Below are 18,157 nucleotides of genomic sequence, written 5' to 3' on the forward strand. Positions count from 1 at the left end.
GCTGGGCGTTTTGCAGATTTTCAATTCATCATACTGTCCTTCTCGCATACCGGGATATACATAATTACCGGCTTAGTATACAAAGGGGCACCAAAAGGAAAAAAATAAACATTGGGCGTCTATTACCAGAATGCTACCAAAATTAGCTACCAAGTAAGAGCAAATTTCAATAGAGGCTGCTAGCTAAATATTCTAACAAGCGCAAACGAAAACAAAGAAATTGAAAAGACCGATACTACAGCTCATGAAGTTATACATACACACACATGTATATGCATACATAAACTCAGCAACAAAAAAAAACGTCCTCTCACTGTCAACTGCGTTAATTTTCAGCAAACTTAACATGTGTAAATATTTGTATGAACATAAGAGTCAACAACTGAGACAAATTGAACAAATTCCACAGACATGTGACTAACAGAAATGGAATAATGCGTCTCTGAACAAGAGGGGGGGGGGGTCAAAATCAAAAGTAACAGTCAGTATCTGGTGTGGCCACCAGCTGCATTAAGTACTGCAGTGAATCTCTTCCTCATGAACTGCACCAAATTTCCCAGTTCTTGCTGGGAGATGTTACTCCACTCTTCCACCAAGGCACCTGCAAGTTCCCGGACATTTCTGGGGGGAAATGGCCCTAGCCCTCACCCTCTGATCCAACAGGTCCCAGACGTGCTCAATGGGATTGAGATCCCGGCTCTTCGCTGGCCATGGCAGAACTCCGACTTTGCTGTCTTGCAGGAAATCAGCCATACTGCTCGTTCTGTGCGTGATGGCATTGTCATGCTGGAGGGTCATGTCAGGATGAGCCTGCAGGAAGGGTACCACATGAGGGAGGATGTCTTCCCTGTAACGCACAGAGTTGAGATTGCCTGCAATGACAACAAGTTCAGTCCGATGATGCTGTGACACACCACGCCAGACCATGACGGACCCTCCACCTCCAAATCGATAATGCTCCAGAGTACAGGCATCGGAGTAAAGCTCATTCCTTCAACGATAAACGTGAATCCGACCATCACCCCTGGTGAGACAAAACCACGACTCATCAGTGAAGAGCACTTTTTTCCAGTCCTGTCTGGTCCAGCGACGGTGGGTTTGTGCCCATAGGCAACGTTGTTGCCGGTGATGTAAGGAAGGTCCTCACCAGACAACAGGCCTACAAGCCCTCAGTCCAGCATCTCTCAGCCTACTGTGGACAGTCTGAGCACTGATGGAGGGATTGTGCGTTCCTGGTGTATCTCGGACAGTTGGCCATCCTGTATCTGTCCCGCAGGTGTGATGATCAGATGTACCGATCCTGTGCAGGTGTTGTTACACGTGGTCTTCCACTGCGAGGACGATCAGCTGTCCGTCCGTTCTCCCTGTAGCGCTGTCTTAGGTATCTCACAGTACAGACATTGCAATTTATTGCCCTGGCCACATCTGTAGTCCTCATGCCTCCTTGCAGTATGCCTAAGGCACATTCACGCAAATGAGCAGGGACCCTGGGCATCTTTCTTTTGGTATTTTTCAGAGTCAGTAGAAAGGCCTCTTTAGTTTCCTAAGTTTTCATAACTGTGACCTTAATTGCCTACAGTCTGTAAGCTGTTAGTGTCTTAATGACCATTCCACGGGTGCATGTTCATTGAACAAGCATGGGAAACAGTGCTTAAACCCTTTACAATGAAGATCTGTGAAGTGATTTGGATTTTTACGAATTATCTTTGAAAGATAGGGTCCTGGAAAAAGTGACGTTTCTTTTTTTTGCTGAGTTTACATACATACATGAGCTACCAAATGTCATTTTTGGTGAGTTCGGACATTTGCAAGCGAACGTGAACGAGGCGTTATGCAAATGAACAAAGTTTAGACACATGCTTGTCTGAAGGAAGAACAGTACTGTCTCTGGAGCAGCATGTGTAGGCTACATGCCGTGTCTGTGTGGAGTCTGGAATCGCTAGGACAGCGTTTCCCGAACTCGGTCCTGGGGACCGTTTTTGTCCTAGCACTACACAACTGATTCAAATAATCAGCTTGCTGATTAGTTGATTATTTAAAAATCACTTGTGTAGTGCAAGGGCAAAAACCAAAATGTTTAGGGAATGCTGTGCTCAGGCAATGGGCCTGCCTGTTCTGAGAAGAGGGGGGAGGAGCAGACTGAGGGGGTTGAGAACAGAGAGGAAAAGAAAATCAAGAGAGGCAGCTGTACAAATAACTCATCTAAAGGGCTTTGACTTCTAAAACACAGCAGAAAGCTAAGACAATATGATGCACAATCACATTATTTCAGCCACTTACTCAGATAATTAACTAGCAAGTTAAACTTAGGGGTGGTGTTAATGCAGAATTTTGCATTTTTCACAAAAACAAAAAAGAAAAGAAAAAAGACCAACCAAGAAATATCTTGCTGCGTTTTGTAAAAGCAGATGTAAAATGCTTCTTATTGTAATTTCTACTCGGAATCAGACTCAATTCATGCTTCAGTTGCACTTCTAAACTCACGAATGCGCATTCTATCAGCAGACAGCACTGACTGATGTGTAGCTACTTTTCTAGGTTTAACCAGCCTACTTTTCGCCGGTAAAATGCAAGATTAACTTTAAGGAAATGTAGCTGGCTACATTCTTTCTATGATAAACAAGACCTTGCTAATTCATTAAGAATTTACGTGTGGCTGCCAGCCAAATAGCGTTGCACTTTATTGTCATCGGATGAAAATGATGCTATTTTTTGCCGAATGTGTTGCACCAATGTATTTTCTTTGAAGAAAAACTATAGTTGCACATCCCTGATCACTCTATTAATAAAAAATATAGATATTAAAAAAATTAAAATAGAAACACTACACAGCTGGACACACCTGCTCCTGCTTTCTCCCATTGTGCTATTTACAAACACACACGTGACTGGCTCAACTGTTTTGGGGAACTACAGTAAGCTTCATAATGTAAAATAATGTGACAGGTAAAATGAAAAACGCACCCTTTTTTGGGGGTTAGATGAACGCAATCTACTTTCTCATAGTGTATGTACAAGTTGACTGCAGGTATTAACTTAAATTAGCTAAAAATATTAAAATGTACTGAAAAACTTTGAAGAAATTGTTTTAACGGTGTAGAAAAACATACCCATGGCTATTTCCAAATATCTCGGTATACCGCCCAAGCCTACTAGGTAGGCCTACTTGTTATTTTTTCCCATTTGTGAGGATGGTGTACCTTTTTGATAACTGCACTGTGATTAACATTTTGTGGGGGGACGACATGGTTTTTTGGCTAGGGATTTTTTCTTAACGTTAACTATTCAATTTCATTTAAACGTTCACAACCCTAGTGTGCATACACATCCGTGTACTCACTGTTGGGAGTTGGTGGTGCCCCCTCTCCTGGCATGCTGTCGGACTCTGCGGGGAGGGGGGAGATAGACAGGCACATGCATAAGAGATCTGCTGTTGGCGTGGCGCCAACGCTTAACAGCTTGACTCACTCAGATCTCACACACACAACATTTGGCATTGATCACATGAAAGATAATGGATGTCAGAAAGGAAAGTAGTGACTACTTGAAAAGTATTAGCAGATGAATGCAGCTGAGAAGTTAGAGGGCAACTACACCAATTTTCAACCTCAAATTCACCATACCAGTGACGAAATATGTGAAATCTCCACATTTCTATGTTTTGTAGAACAAAATATAAAAGTAAAATGGTTCTACCCAATGACATCAAAAGTTAAAACAAATTTTCAAACACTGATATTCACGGTGACGTGGGGAGCAAGAAAAAACCCTCCATCTGGCTAGAAACTCGTTGGAGGTTTTGAAAATCACAGGCCCTTTCTTGTTTCAGCATGACAATGCCCCTGTGCACAAAGCAAGAGCCATACAGAAATGTTTTGTTGAGATTGATGTGGAAGAACTTGACTGCCCAGCACAGAGCCCTGACCTCAACCTCATCGAACCCCTTTGGGATGAATTGGAATGCCAACTCCGAGCCAGGCCTAATCGCCCAACATCAGTGCCTGACCTCACCAATGCTCTTGTGGCTGAAGGAAAGCAAGTCCCTGCAGCAATGTTCCAACATCAGGTGGAAAGCCTTCCCAGAAGAGTGGAGGCTGTTATAGTAGCCAAGGGGGGGACCAACTCCATATTAATGCCCATGCTTTTAGAATGAGATGTACAACGAGCAGGTGTCCGCATACCTTTGATCATGTAGCGTATCAAACAATTCCGATGTCGTCACACAAAGCCTTAGTGTTTCAGGGTAGGCCTTCCTTACCTCTGTGTGCACGGACATGTGTTTGAAAGCAGTTGTAGTACTTGTATTTCTTCCCACAAATCCCGCAAACGTAGGAGCCTGTATGAGAGAGGAAAAGCAAAATAGAGAGCGCTGCAAAAGCTACAAGAGTAAACTGCATCGATATCATTGGTGTGTAACATGAGACTTAACTAAGACAAACCTTGTGCAATCATTTAAGACTGTAAAATAGGTGACCAGTCCTGATTCACATGTATTTATCAATACATTACATGGTCAGACAGTTACGACATAATATCCTAATGATTACCTTTTCTTCTAAATAGGTACAGAAATGTACCGGTTTCCTAGCATGTAATTTCGCAGTAAATACCAGCTGAGATAGTTATTGTTCAATGTCAGGAGGCCAGTGTGAATGAGGGCAGGCTGTGAAAAGGGTGAGGTAGCTGCTCACAGGTGCAAAACAGTTTTGTGTAACGAACCCAGATGTTGGGACTAGGTAAAAAGGAAGCAGCTGAGATGAGGACATTTGCATGGCCAGGTGCAGGTGCACAGGTTTGGAATAAGACAGATACAGAGGGAGAAGTTAAAGCGACAGGTGCATGATGGAGAGAGTGGATATGTTCGATTTGCATCACCCGTTTTTCCATCATGGTCTAAAATGTGCAAACCCCAACAACCTGGAGCACAGATGGCGATGCAAAATGAACATGCCCATTGCGTGTGGAGTGGGAGGTTACGTGGGGGGGGGTCGTACCCTGGGTCTGGTCATTGCGCGACCTTCCTCCTCCTCCTGCTGCTGCTGTTCCTCCTCCTCCGAGGACCACGCAGATCTCGGCTGGCACAGCTTTCCCGTTACTGGCTCCCTGCATGTCAGGCTCCTTCTTTATCGTGACCGGGACAGCAAGGGTGGCGGAGGTGGTGGTAGGGGAGGGGCCATCTGGGACTCCACCCCCTGCGTCAACCTGCTCCTGTCCAGGATTGGTGGGCACCTCCTGAGCACTCATGACTGACTGCTCAGGGCCAGTGCTCCTGGGACTGTGAGTGAGTGCAACAGACAGCCAGGCAAAAGGTAGGAGATGGAGGAAGAAACAAAACAAGTCAGAATTACTAATACAACTCTCAAGAAACAGCAGCCTTCCTTTGAAACGGGTGCAGTTCAAATACAGCAAGGGATAACATCAAGAAAGCAAAAGGCACTTGACACTCAGACTGCCATATGCCTGACCAAGGTACATCAAATAGTTAGAGGTAGTCCGGCATACCAATGAGAGAAAGTGAAATTTAATGGGTCTATAAATTGTCTCCATAAGGACATTATTTAGGACATTGCCTAGTTGAATAAATGTAAAAAACAAACAATATTTCAATACCATTTCTCTACTCGTGACAAATGGAGTTTGTCCAAAATAGGAGGGGAATAGATGGGAGATATGCATTATTACCCATTATTTGCCCTACAGTGCAGTGCTTATTTTGTATGGGTGACCTTTGATGACAATAAATCCACAGCACCCAGGTGTTCTAATTCCAGAAAAATCCAAATTACCCAGCCTTCTACAGTAAGTACCATTGTACACTAGGACTATAATGAGGGGGCTCAAATAAAGTAAAATGCAACCAAGCAAAACAGAGTTATAACCAGGATGACAGATTTTTGTTGTAAAGAGAAATTACCTTTCATGGGCAACACCTTTTCTTGGAAGGGATAACTGATTGACATTGTCAGTAATGATTAAAACAGATCATAGTTACATGGACAGTTGTTGTCCCCAGAAATACAGGATTGCTATGTTTCTGTTTGTCACCCTAAATATGAATAGTGCAGAACTTTTAGATTCCTAAGCTGTGGAGGAACTATTTCTGGATGGCAATGAGTTAGTCAGGAGTTACTTAGAAAGCTGGCAATATCGTAAAAGGGTATTGGTTCAATAGAATGATGTGTGATAGGAGGGAAGAAGCTCATTGTAAGTAGGCTAGTCATTAAAACATTAAACAATTCCCAGTTACTCCAACTTTGTTAAATATTAATAAAAAAATAAAAAAGGTGTTCCCACCTGCTCCATTGTTTCATGCCCCATTTCTGCTATCTAGCCTACATTGGTTTGTCGTGGTAGAGAAAACGTTCCTAATCTGGTAGAGAAATGAACAATGGCAGAACCTCCATGTTTTTCATATCATCATAGGTGCAACACTTTAAGGGGCTGATGCTATACTAACCTCATATAGCATTAGAATAAATGCAAAACGACTAACCACCTCAGACATCTATTAGCCTACTTGATAAAATGATGCATGCAAAGAAATATAGCTAGCCGACAATGTAAATATTGAAAATTCTAATCTCCCTCAAAAGAGGCCAATTCAACAAGCCTGGGCAGATTGGAGGCCATAAAAGCTAATTTGGGAAGCGAAGGGAACGGCTGAGTGTTCATTTCAGCAGCAGCCATGTCACGGCCATGCGCCATGTTGTGTTGGAAATTATGACAAGAGTTTTTTTTTTAACAAAACAGCCCCATCAGGAACAGGTGGGGGGCAGGAAGCTACATGGAGGGGAATATCAGCTGAGAGGAAAAAGCAGAAAAGTGAAATCCCTCTCAGAGCTGGACATGATTGGATTTCATACCCTAATGGCAGAATGTGATTAATTTCTCGACAAAATTCCTTTTAGCACACGTAGGCATTAATGCTGTGCTGCTTGGTCGGCTGCTATGCAATTGTGAGTTAGCCCAGTCTATTTGTGTTTGCTTCTGTGCTGGAACCACCATGTAATAAATCTAATCAAGCTTGTGAAATCTCATGGTGGAAAGCAAACAAACCACATTTTAGAAAACATTGTGCCGTTTCAGGGAATTTCTCTCATAAGCCATACAATGATAGTTATTTTCACCTGCATATATAAATGAGAAATAACCTAATTTATAGGCCTCATGTAGGCCTAATTTGGTTATTCCATTTCATCACCGTTTAAATAATTCCATCACATAACTACAGAGGCATGATAGTCACATTACATTTTTTCCTCTTCATTCAAAATGGTGGATTTAGACCTCTTGCTATTCACATCATGGAATTTGACAATATCCTTTCCAAGATTCAATATCAGGAACAAAAACATACCACAGAATGTGTCCAAATAATCTACTGCTGTGAAACAGAATTGAAGCTAACTCCAACATGGTGTCGGTAAGCACAACACTGAACACAGCCTGGAAATAGCATTCATGGACATTGACAAATGAATTCTGGGAAGGGAAGGCAAGGCAGTATTGATCCCCCCCCCCAATTTGGTTGAAATGGATGAAAAATCAATGGCCAAAAGGTCAGGTATTGAGCACATTTCTCATGCCTTTGTACAGCCCATTGCATAAGGTTTTGCTAAAATGGAGAATTCACCCTGAGAGAAAAAAGGAAATCAAATGAAAACTAAAGAATTTACCTATTCAAATTATTGAACAAATGCTTGCTTTGGGCTTCTAACTAGGTCAAATTCTGTCAGGAATCTCAGAATTTCGATGAATTGTTTTGGCACCCATAGAACGTTTCCATTGAGTATAACTTTCATGTATATAGAATGGATACCCTGCAAACAAAATGGCTTGCTGTGTCTTTTATTGAATTGAAAATGTGAAACCACCATCTTTCAGTGATCATAAATTATTTCTGTTGTATCTATAAAAAAAATCCCCATCAATGTTTTTCAACCTTGTTTTGACACAAAACGCCAATGATATTCCTATGTAATAAAACGTTAAAATGAATGTCATGGTTAAAATGTTCCTATTTCATGGCTGATAGGAAAAATGTCCAGATCCTTCTGAAAATGTATTGACAAAAGAAATAAACATTTGAGGCCCCTGGCAATTCCCAGCGCTAATACAATAGTCATATGAACATTTTATTACAAACTGAAATTCCTTGGATAAAAGCAGCATTAATACAAGCTGAAGGTTTTTGGGGGGCAATAGGCACTGTGTGTATGTGAGACTGCATGTTATGAAAATAGTTTAGCTTGAAACGAAACCATTTGAATAGACTGCTTTCCTTAAGATTGAGGGCAGAGGTTCAGTTAATGTCATTGCATGGATATTAAACATATTGTGCTGAACTACAGCCCTAAGCGAATCAGTCTCAATGCTAGCGATGTCGGAAAGGTCAACATTGGAGGGGAAATAAATGAATTAATATTTCTTTAAACAGTACTACAGTACAAGATACTTTAAAAATACTAGGCAATATGTGGAAAGTACATGGGCTAATACCAGAACAAATTAGTGCCTTCAGAAAGTATTCATAACCCTTAACTTATTCCATATTTTGTTGTTGAGGCCTGAATTCAAAATGGATTAGATAGATGTTTTTTCTTACCCATCTACACACAATGCCCCATAATGACAAATTTGAAAACATTTATTGAAAATGAAACAGAACTATTCACACCCCCAAGTCAATACTTTGTAAAGCACCTTTGGTGGTGATCTATAGCTTTGAGTCGTCTTGGGTATGTCTGTTTAAGCTTTGCACATCTGGATTTGGGGATTTTCTCCCATTGTTCCTTGCAGATTTTCCCAAGCTCTGTGAAGTTAAATGGGGAGCGGCGGTGAACAGCAATCTTCAAGTCTTTGCACAGATTTTCTAATGGGATTCAAGTCTGGGCTTTGGCTGGGCCACTCAAGGACTTTCGCATTCTTGTTCTAAAGCCATTCCAGCGTTGCTTTGGCTGTATACTTAGGGTCATTTTCCTGTTGGAGCATAGACTGGGGGGGGGGGGGGGGTTTAAGGTCGTTTGCACTCTGAAGCAAGTTCTCGGCAAGGATTTGCCTGTATTTGGTCCATTCATTGTTCCCTCTAGTCTTACCAGACTCCCAGTCCCTGCCGCTGAAAAGTATTCCCATAGCATGATGCTGCCAGCACCATGCTTCACAGTAAGGATGGTGTTAGGCGGGTGATGAGCAGTGCCTGGTTCTCCAGACATAGCACTTTGCATTCAGGCCATTGACATGTTTGTCTCATCAGACCACAGAATCTTATGCCTTATGATCTCAAAGTCTTTCACATGCCTTTTTGCAAACTCCAGACGTGCTCTCATGTGCCTTTTTCTCAGGAGTGGCTTCCGTCTCGCCTGTACAACCCAGATTGGTTAGGTGCTGTAGAGACTGTGGTCCTCCTGGCAGGTTCTCCCATCTCAGCCAAGGAACTCCAATTCTGTCAGTGGTCATTGGGTTCTTGGTCACCTCCCTGACCAAGGTCCTTCTTGCCCAGTTTAGTCAAATGGCCAGCTCTAGGCAGAGTCTGAGTAGTTCCATAATTTTTTCCATTTCCCACTGACTGAGACAACTGTGCTCTTGGAAACTTTCAACACTCTAGAAGTTGTTTTATACCCTTACCCAGATATATGCCTCATCACAATTCTCAGATCTATGGGCAGTTCCTTGGACTTCATGGTACAGTTTTTGCTCTGACATGCACTGTCAACTTTGGAACTTATATAGACAGGTGTGTCCTTTCTAAATCATGTCAAAACAATTTAATTGGCCACAGGTAGACTCCAATCAAGAGTGCAGAGACATCTAAAAGGATGATGAAGGGAAATTGGATGCACCGGACCTCAATTTGGAGTGTCATAGCAAAGGGGTGTGAATACTTATGTAAATTAGATCAATACATTGGTTTGCTATATTCCTGCTATGCAGAGGGGAGTATCAGAGTAGAATATTATCTGCCACAGGGATGAACAAATCCTTTCAGCCTGACTGCTTTCCCCCCTCTCCTTAAAATCAGAAGCACATTTTTCTAGCCTCCTCTGTGTAATGTCTCTCAAAATTGCTTCGAACCAACGATTTCAAAAAAGCAATAATGCAGAGAAATGGGAGAATATTCCCCCCCTTTTCTACATTTCCTTCTATTAGACGGAATGGTATAGAAACAGAACTGTGTCAACTCTTGAAATTACATCCGCATGCAGTCCAAAACCCCATAAAACCTTTTCAATGTATATGTTAATGCTGTGAATTAAAATTTAATAACTAGATATTGAAAAGTGGCCTTGAATTATACAAAAAATGTATCCTGAAAGAGCAGCCCTAAAATTTGAAATTCAGGGCAGCATCCGGTCTGCCGCTAAGCCCTTGCACACTGGCAGATTTTTTTTATTTTAGTGAAAATCTAAATTGCAGTGCAGTCTGGGCAGGTCTGGTAAACCTGCTCCTTTGTGATTTATGGATTCATTAGAGCAAGAGAATCCCCCCCCTTTTCACAGAAATTAGATTTTCCTTTGTAAAAATGTATATTTTTTGAAAAGGCAAACTGAGCTCTGAAACACTTAGAAAACTGACAAAAACACCCTATGTGCATATAACCACAAAGACGGCCCTTAAATCATCTTTGCTGCAGCAATTGAACGTCCCTGTGCATTATTCATGAAACCAATAAGGTCCATTTTAAGTAGAGAAGGGGAAGGAAATACGCACAGAATGTACATATTCCCCCAAATGCCAAAAGCTCTTCATGTAGCCGTCCAAACCTGAAATACCATCCTGCTGGCCCTAATTTGAGTGGTATCATTTTCAGAGATTTATCAGGACAACGATGCTTATATAAGGAAGGTAAATGTTGATACATTTAGCAGATTGGGACGGAAGCCCCAAAAATAAACACTATCAACTACAATTGCTTAACTTTTGCAGCTCTCAGCAAGAACATCAGAAGGATTACATCTATCTGCATTCCAACAAGGTCTACTGAACGACAGGTATGCCTACATAATGTTTGTGACTGCACACTAGACAATAGAAATAAATGACACCAAGTCCTGGCTAGTGATATATGGTCTAGGATTATTATGAACTGACAAGATGGTTTACTATCTCGTTGTCCATCTTTCTTTCCAGACCTATTGAGTTTTGTTTTAATTGGGGTGGCAGATATTTTTGGGTTCACAAGCAGACCAGGACATCTTACCTCTTGGTGATCAGTGCCTGAAGGTGCAAACAGCCCTGTCCTGCTTAGTCTTCGGTCTCCCGTCTTGCAGAGTCCCGCAAGCCAGTGTGACCTGGGTGGGTAGAGTGTTTAGGTCTGAGAAAGTTTCAAACTACTATGAATTCACACACAAAAGTTAGAACACCAGGGTTTCTTTATTTTTTACTATCTTCTACATTGTAAAATAGCGAAGATATCAAAACTACGAAACATATGGAATCATGTAGTAACCCCCCCAAAAAAGTGTTAAATCAAAATATATTTTATATTCTTCAAAAGTAGCCACCCTCTGCCTTGACAGCTTTGCACACACTTGGCATTCTCTCAACCGGCTTCATGAGGTAGTCACCTGGAATGCATTTCAATGAACAGGTGTGCCTTGTTAAAATGTTAGTTTGTGGAATTTCTTTCCTTCTTAATGCATTTGAGCCAATCAGTTGTGTTGTGACAAGGTAGGGGGGTATACAGAAGATAGCCCTATTTGGTAAAATACCAAGTCCATATTATGGCAAGAACAGCTCAAATAAGCAAAGAGAAACGACAGTCCATCATTACTTTAAGACATGGTCAGGCAAACCGAAAAAAAAAGAAAAGTGCAGTCGCAAAAACCATCAAGCGCCATGATGAAACTGGCTCTCATGAGGACCGCCACAGGAAAAGAAGACCCAGGTTGCGGTCAAAACACTTAAGACACACCCTATCCCCTCAAATTAAGGGGACACTTCTATTGACGTATCATGACGTCTGACGAGTATACACTTGTAGGGCAAGGGAAGAGGGAAGGAAGGAATTATTTCTTTTTAAATGGACCACCCTTTGCCGGTAATTCGTCACTCGTCCATCCCGCGATGATTGTTTTTTCAGGTACCGGTAGCTTGTGGGTGCTTTATATGCACTACAGTCAATTATGAATGCATGTCTACTTATAGTAAATATACACCTACTGTATGATAGCTAGCAAATGAATTTGCTAACTAACATTAGCCTGCCTAGCTGGAACTTCTGAAGGAAATTTTTTTATTTCTACAATTTCCAAAAGACCAAACAAAAACATATTTACGAGACGTGTTTGTGCCGTGATGTGCATTAGTAGCACAATTTAACTTATTCGAATTTTTTACTTACACGTGTATGTTGACTTCTCCATTGATGTTGTTTAAGTTTTCGCTGACTTTTCTTAGCGGATATACAATCGTCACAAACTGAATTATGGGGAGTTTCAGGCCCCGGAGTGAACATAATTGTACACTCGCAAAGCCGACTAAAAACGAGGGCTGAAGGGCATACACTGCAAATTTCCATTGCTTGGCTAATCATTTGGACCACCCTCCAAGATTGCGACAGGGATTCCCCAAGGGCATAAGGTGAGGGTAAGTGGACAAGGGTGTGTCTTAAGTGATTGGACCGCAGCCCCAGAGTTACCTCTGCTGCAGAGGATAAGTTCATTAGTTACCAGCCTCAGAAATTGCAGCCCAAATAAATGCTTCAGAGTTCAAGTAACAGACACATCTCAACAGCAACTGCTCAGAGCAGACTGCATCAAATCAGGCATTCATGGTCAAATGGTTCCAAAGAAACCACTACTAAAGGACACCAATAAGAAGAGACTTGCTTGGGCCAAGAAACACATGCAATGGACATTAGACTAGTGGAAATCTGTCCTTTGGTCTGATGAGTCCAAATTTGAGATTTTTGGTTCCAACCGTCCTGTCTTTGTGAGACACAGTAAGTGAACAGATGATCTCCACATGTGTGGTTCTCACCGTGAAGCATGGAGGTGGAGTGATGGTGCTTTACTGGTGACACTGTCGTGATTTATTTAGAATTCAAGGCACACTTAACCAGCATGGCTACCACAGCGATACACCATTCCATCTGGTTTGAGCTTAGTGGGACTATCATGTGTTTTTCAACAGGACAATGACCCAACACACCTCCAGGCTGTGTAAGGGCTATTTGACCAAGAAGGAGAGTGATGGAGTGCTGCATCAGATGACATGGCCTCCACAATCACTGACCTCAACACAATTGAGATGGTTCGGGATGAGTTAGACCGCAGAGTGAAGGAAAAGCAGCCAACAAGTGCTCCGCATGTGGGAACTCCTTCAAGACTGTTGGAAAAGCATTTCAGGTGAAGCTGGATGAGAGAATGCCAAGAGTGTGCAAAGCAGTCATCAAGGTAAAGGGATTGCTACTTTGAAGAATCTCAAATATATTTGATTTGTTTAACACCTTTTTGGTTACTACATGATTTCATGTGTTATTTCATAGTTTTGAGGTCTTCACCATTATTCTGCAATGTAGAAAATAGTAAAAATTAAGAAAAACCCTTGAATGAGTAGGTGTGTCCAAACTTCTGAGACTGGTACTATATGCGCCTTTCACTTCAATGCAACCTTCCTCCAAAACAAATCCTAAATGCATTTTATAACTTGGCTGCTCTGACATTTAATAATAAACAACAACATTCTGCCATTCATACATTCATGCTCTTCTATTAAAAACATGGAATTTCCTAATGTAATTCATAGCCTGCATTTGATTACACTGAATGTGGAGGGAAAAGGTCAGGGTTCCAATTTAGCATACACACCAAATAAATTCCACCAACACTTCAAATTCATACTACAGTTCTGAAGGTCAGCTTCAAAATTAACAAAGTAAAATGGCTCGGCCAGATCTACTTACAATGACAAACCATGCAAGACAGAAAATTGTTTCGCGTCTACAAGATTGTAAAAAGCAGAGATTGGTATTGATTGTTTTTCCTTTTCTTAAAATGTGTCACCTCTGTCCTCCTCTCCATTTGTCCTCTTTCGTGTACTCTTCCCTTTTGTTTGGTCAGGGTTTTCTTCCCCCCTAAGTTTAGACGCATAACAAGTCTGGTGCATTCCTTGTTTACCATGTTTCACCATTTGAGCAGGCCATGAATTCGCTCCATCATTTCTCAAAATACACAAAAAAACGAATTGAAGATGACCAACCTTGACCTTTCAAACACTGCATTTCTATTGTTTATTGCAAAGGGAATTCTTATAGAAGAATCTTAGAATGGGTGACATGCAGAATCTCTTACTTGAATGTACAGTGGTGTTCTCCATCTCTTTACCCTCTCTTCTAATGTACATCTAAGGGCTTAGATATGTCATACACCATCATCATTTCTTTAATATTATGGAAATGCACAACAAGCCGACAGATTAGGCTGATTGTTACTTTATTTGGTAGCCTACTAAACACCTCTTCACAGTTACCAGCAACATCAGAGAGGATGTTAGTAGTATCAAAGCCATATTATAAACTGGGTGGTTCGAGCCCTGAATGCTGATTGGCTGACAGCCATGGTATATCAGACCGTATACCACAGTATGACAAAACAATTATTTTTACTGCTCTAATTATGTTGGTAACCAGTTTAGGCACCCCAGGGGGTTGGGATATGTGGCCAATATACCACGGCTAAGGGCTGTGTCCAGGCACTCCGAATTGCTTTGTGCGTAAGAACAGCCCTTAGCTGTGGAATATTGGCCATATACCACACCTCCTTGGGGCTTTTTGCTTAAATCTACCATTTCAACAGCCAGGCCCTGCCTGCCACTGTTTGGTAAAGCTGTGTGGGACTGGGTAAATGTAACCCCTCAAATGCATCTAAGCTGTGGAAACAAGGATTAGTTCTAAACTGATTTTGAAGCTATAGCCTACATGTTGTCAAATGACAAAAACATCAACAATGGATTAATACAGCCTAGATCTTGGGTTATGATTGGGTCAAACAGTTTCACTGTAATATAATGAATATATAATTGATTATTTTAAGTAGGAGCCTGCTAATTAGAGTATTTGAATTAAGAACATATTGTTACTATTAAACAAACTGAGATAAGACATTAAAAAGAGTTGACACACCCTGATTCAAACTGTAGCCTACTCCTATCGTTGCTCATATTCAACATCAAAAAGCGCATAATGATATTACTAATCTGTTTCTAAACGGAGGTAATTTTGCAACTGGTATCAATTTAATCGTTTTTCATGCACTCAAACAGAGCTGCTCGTGCAATCTACTAATTATCCTCTAAAGGCTCCATAACTAACAGTCATGGGACATTAACATTGGCTACCAATGTAGCCTACTTACATTTAAAAACACGTTCGACAAAAAAAAAAGTCACAAACTAAAAGGTTCGAATAAAATGCTTAAACAAGTCAAATTAATTGGAATTTCTTAATTTCACAAAATAACCGCCAACAGGTGGCGCCAATTTCAAAATGAAATGAATTTAAATCCTACAACCATTTTGAAAACAGAAGTAGAAATTATATTCGAAATGGGAAAATTCTTCATATCGACCGATTGAAACGGAACCAAATAGCCTACCTTTGCTTTAAAACAAACACTGACGACTCAAATGATGCGATTATAGAATGTGAGAGAAATTTTAAGCAAAATTCCCAAAACATGGCTGCAAGGTTGTGTTTTCAGATTGTTCTTCGTCCTTCATTTAACCACCACTGCTCATTTCCCACGCGCTTTTAAAGCTACGTTTTACAAAGTATCACTGGGTTAATTAGCCAGTGTAGACAACTGAGTTTACTCGAAAACTTTCTTCGAAATCTCTGTCTAAAATCAACAGATTATTTGCGACAGAAACTAAAGCCAGCACCCTTGCTGTTAATAAAGCTCACCAAACATGCATTAGCGTGAAAACCAATGGTGAAAACACACACCCTCACTAATTATGAAGAGAGTCGAGAAAACTATCAGCCACCGCGGCCTGTATAAAATTGACAAATTTTGGATTTCTAAATCAGAAAAAACGATTAAGAATGGTTTGACGTTACCTCCCAAAATGATGCAGCACATGCGAGTAGGATAGCTCGAGCTCCAAAATCCTCCTCGGACACCAAAGGTGACTGCACAACTAGCGCTTTGAAATAAAAAATTAGTTATTAATTCTCAAATTATCTAAACTAAAACTGCTTTATTTTCGATATTGCTCCCTTGACATCTTCCGGCATGAACCCGAGTGTATGATTGTGTTGACGAAGGTGCAGGCTAGTCCGCCCAGGCTCAGCTTTTGCAGTATTCAGGGTAGGCTATGCGTTGCGGTTTCTCCAGTGGAAATTTTCGTCGTCCGCCATCATACAAGGACAGATTCCGAAATTGCTACGCCTGCTAGTTATATCAAAATGATTCTGGGCAGAGCGAAAAAAGGTCGAACGACCGTAAAGTTGCGCAGGGAATTAGAGACTAGAAATCACATGCAGAATAACATTTCTGCATCTAATAATGTGAAAGTTGTATTGGAGTTGAAACAAGTAACAGCTTCATGACACTCATGATTACAAATGATGTTGAACATTCTAAATACTCTGTGAACTGCACCCTTTGTCCATGTATTTCCAAATGGTAGTCTATAAATCCATAAAACAGATGAGGATATTATGTTGTATATTTTGTCACTCACGCCATTTTTTTATTCAATAAAGTTTGCTATGTCTGAAATAAATATATATATAATTCAAACATACATACACACGTGTGTGTATGTATCTGTGTAGTGATGTATTTTTTCAGACTGCTGTTGAAAAAAACCACTATTAGCTTGCTAGGCTAATGAAACTAGATGAGAATTGCTGACTTCTTGGTTGGCCAACACTTTAGAAGATTTCCAATTCAAAGAGTATGCTGACCCTGCATTCATAATCAAGTGGGGAGGTGGTATTTGTAACATATGACTGAAAAATCCACTCGAACGCCCCAACTGGTAATTACATCCCTCCAACTAAGCCACACAGGAATGTACAAGGATAGTAGGCCTAGGCTGTACTGCAAAATATTGTGTGCTTTAAATGCCAGGATGTCATGCTCATAGGGCTTTGTAATATACCAGCCTAGTCATGCCTAGCCGGAATTCGCTGCATACTTCAGGAAGTAACTGAAATAAGACCCAATTTAACAATAGGCCTACCCTTTACACACACAAAAAACGTATAGCCTATTATGGCACTATCTAGGCCTATTATTGTTATTATTACTAATGCACATTGTTTTATACCACAGCATTGTTAAAAACTTGATTTCACCATCGTGTGATCAACTGATCCTCTTATCTGTTTCCGTCTCTTCCCATTCCCTCTCTCCCTATCCCTCACTTTTTCCTCTACCTCTGAGGGCTTTTATTTGCACAGTGAAGAATAAAATAGGCCTAAAAGCGTTGGGCCTAAAAGTTCTATGCCTGCGCCAACAGTACTTACAGTACAATATTTACAATAAATATGACAAATAAACTGAAACCAATAAATCTATAAATCAACACTAATTGAATTCAATAAGTCAGAGTATGGAGTGATTTCAGTGTCAACAGAAATTGTATTTGAATTCCATAATTTTCAATATGCATGCTTTCAGATTGTTTTCAAATTCACTTCTCTAAATTCAGATTCAAAACCATAGGCAACACCCTGGGCATATTGCATTCAAACCCTGGAATTAATGCAATATCGACCATATTGAAACTGAGTAAATACATTTAATTGAATTTGAATATTCAATTAACTTGAAATTACTTGTTAAAACTGAATGCAATATTCATTCAGTTAAGTTTCAAATCATGAAATACAAGTTAAATGTATTAACTTAATGATTCAATTTGCGCATAACAAATTCAAAATGACTAAATTCAATTTATGTTGGCACTGATTTCGCTTCATATCCAAGCGCTGAACTAACTTAGCAAGGCCTCAGTAATGCCAAGTGGAGCGTTCCTCTGCACAGGCGTTGCTGATGCCTGCTACATCTTACAACGCCTGGAAGGTATTTTAGGTAGCAGCTAACCACATCGTATCGATCAGTCAGTTGATGACACAGTCGATGAAGTGGCATGCAACCATTGGTTGATGCATGCAACATCTGAGCAGGGGAACGCAACCATTGCCTTA

The 18,157-nt window shown here is 40.7% G+C and overlaps 1 protein-coding gene across 4 annotated transcripts in view; it reads right to left on the reverse strand.

Moving 5' to 3' along the window:
- Positions 1-16,523, reverse strand: part of LOC139543514 (zinc finger protein 618-like) — a 40,453-nt gene extending 23,930 nt beyond the window's left edge. For 3 of the 4 annotated variants that reach the window (XM_071349653.1, XM_071349652.1, XM_071349651.1), the window contains exons 1-5: positions 16,058-16,523; positions 11,198-11,288; positions 4,995-5,275; positions 4,259-4,336; positions 3,341-3,385 (exon numbers count right to left, since the gene is read on the reverse strand). In XM_071349653.1, the coding sequence (XP_071205754.1) occupies positions 3,341-3,385; positions 4,259-4,336; positions 4,995-5,244 (373 nt within the window). In that variant the 5' untranslated portion in view covers positions 5,245-5,275; positions 11,198-11,288; positions 16,058-16,523. The remainder of the gene's footprint in view (positions 1-3,340; positions 3,386-4,258; positions 4,337-4,994; positions 5,276-11,197; positions 11,289-16,057) is intronic. The other variant, XM_071349650.1, reaches the window with a different exon arrangement.
- Between the last annotated feature and the right edge of the window lie 1,634 nt (positions 16,524-18,157).

Source organism: Salvelinus alpinus, chromosome 18, assembly GCF_045679555.1.
Source record: "Salvelinus alpinus chromosome 18, SLU_Salpinus.1, whole genome shotgun sequence".
In the NCBI taxonomy this organism is placed as follows: Eukaryota; Metazoa; Chordata; class Actinopteri; order Salmoniformes; family Salmonidae; genus Salvelinus; species Salvelinus alpinus.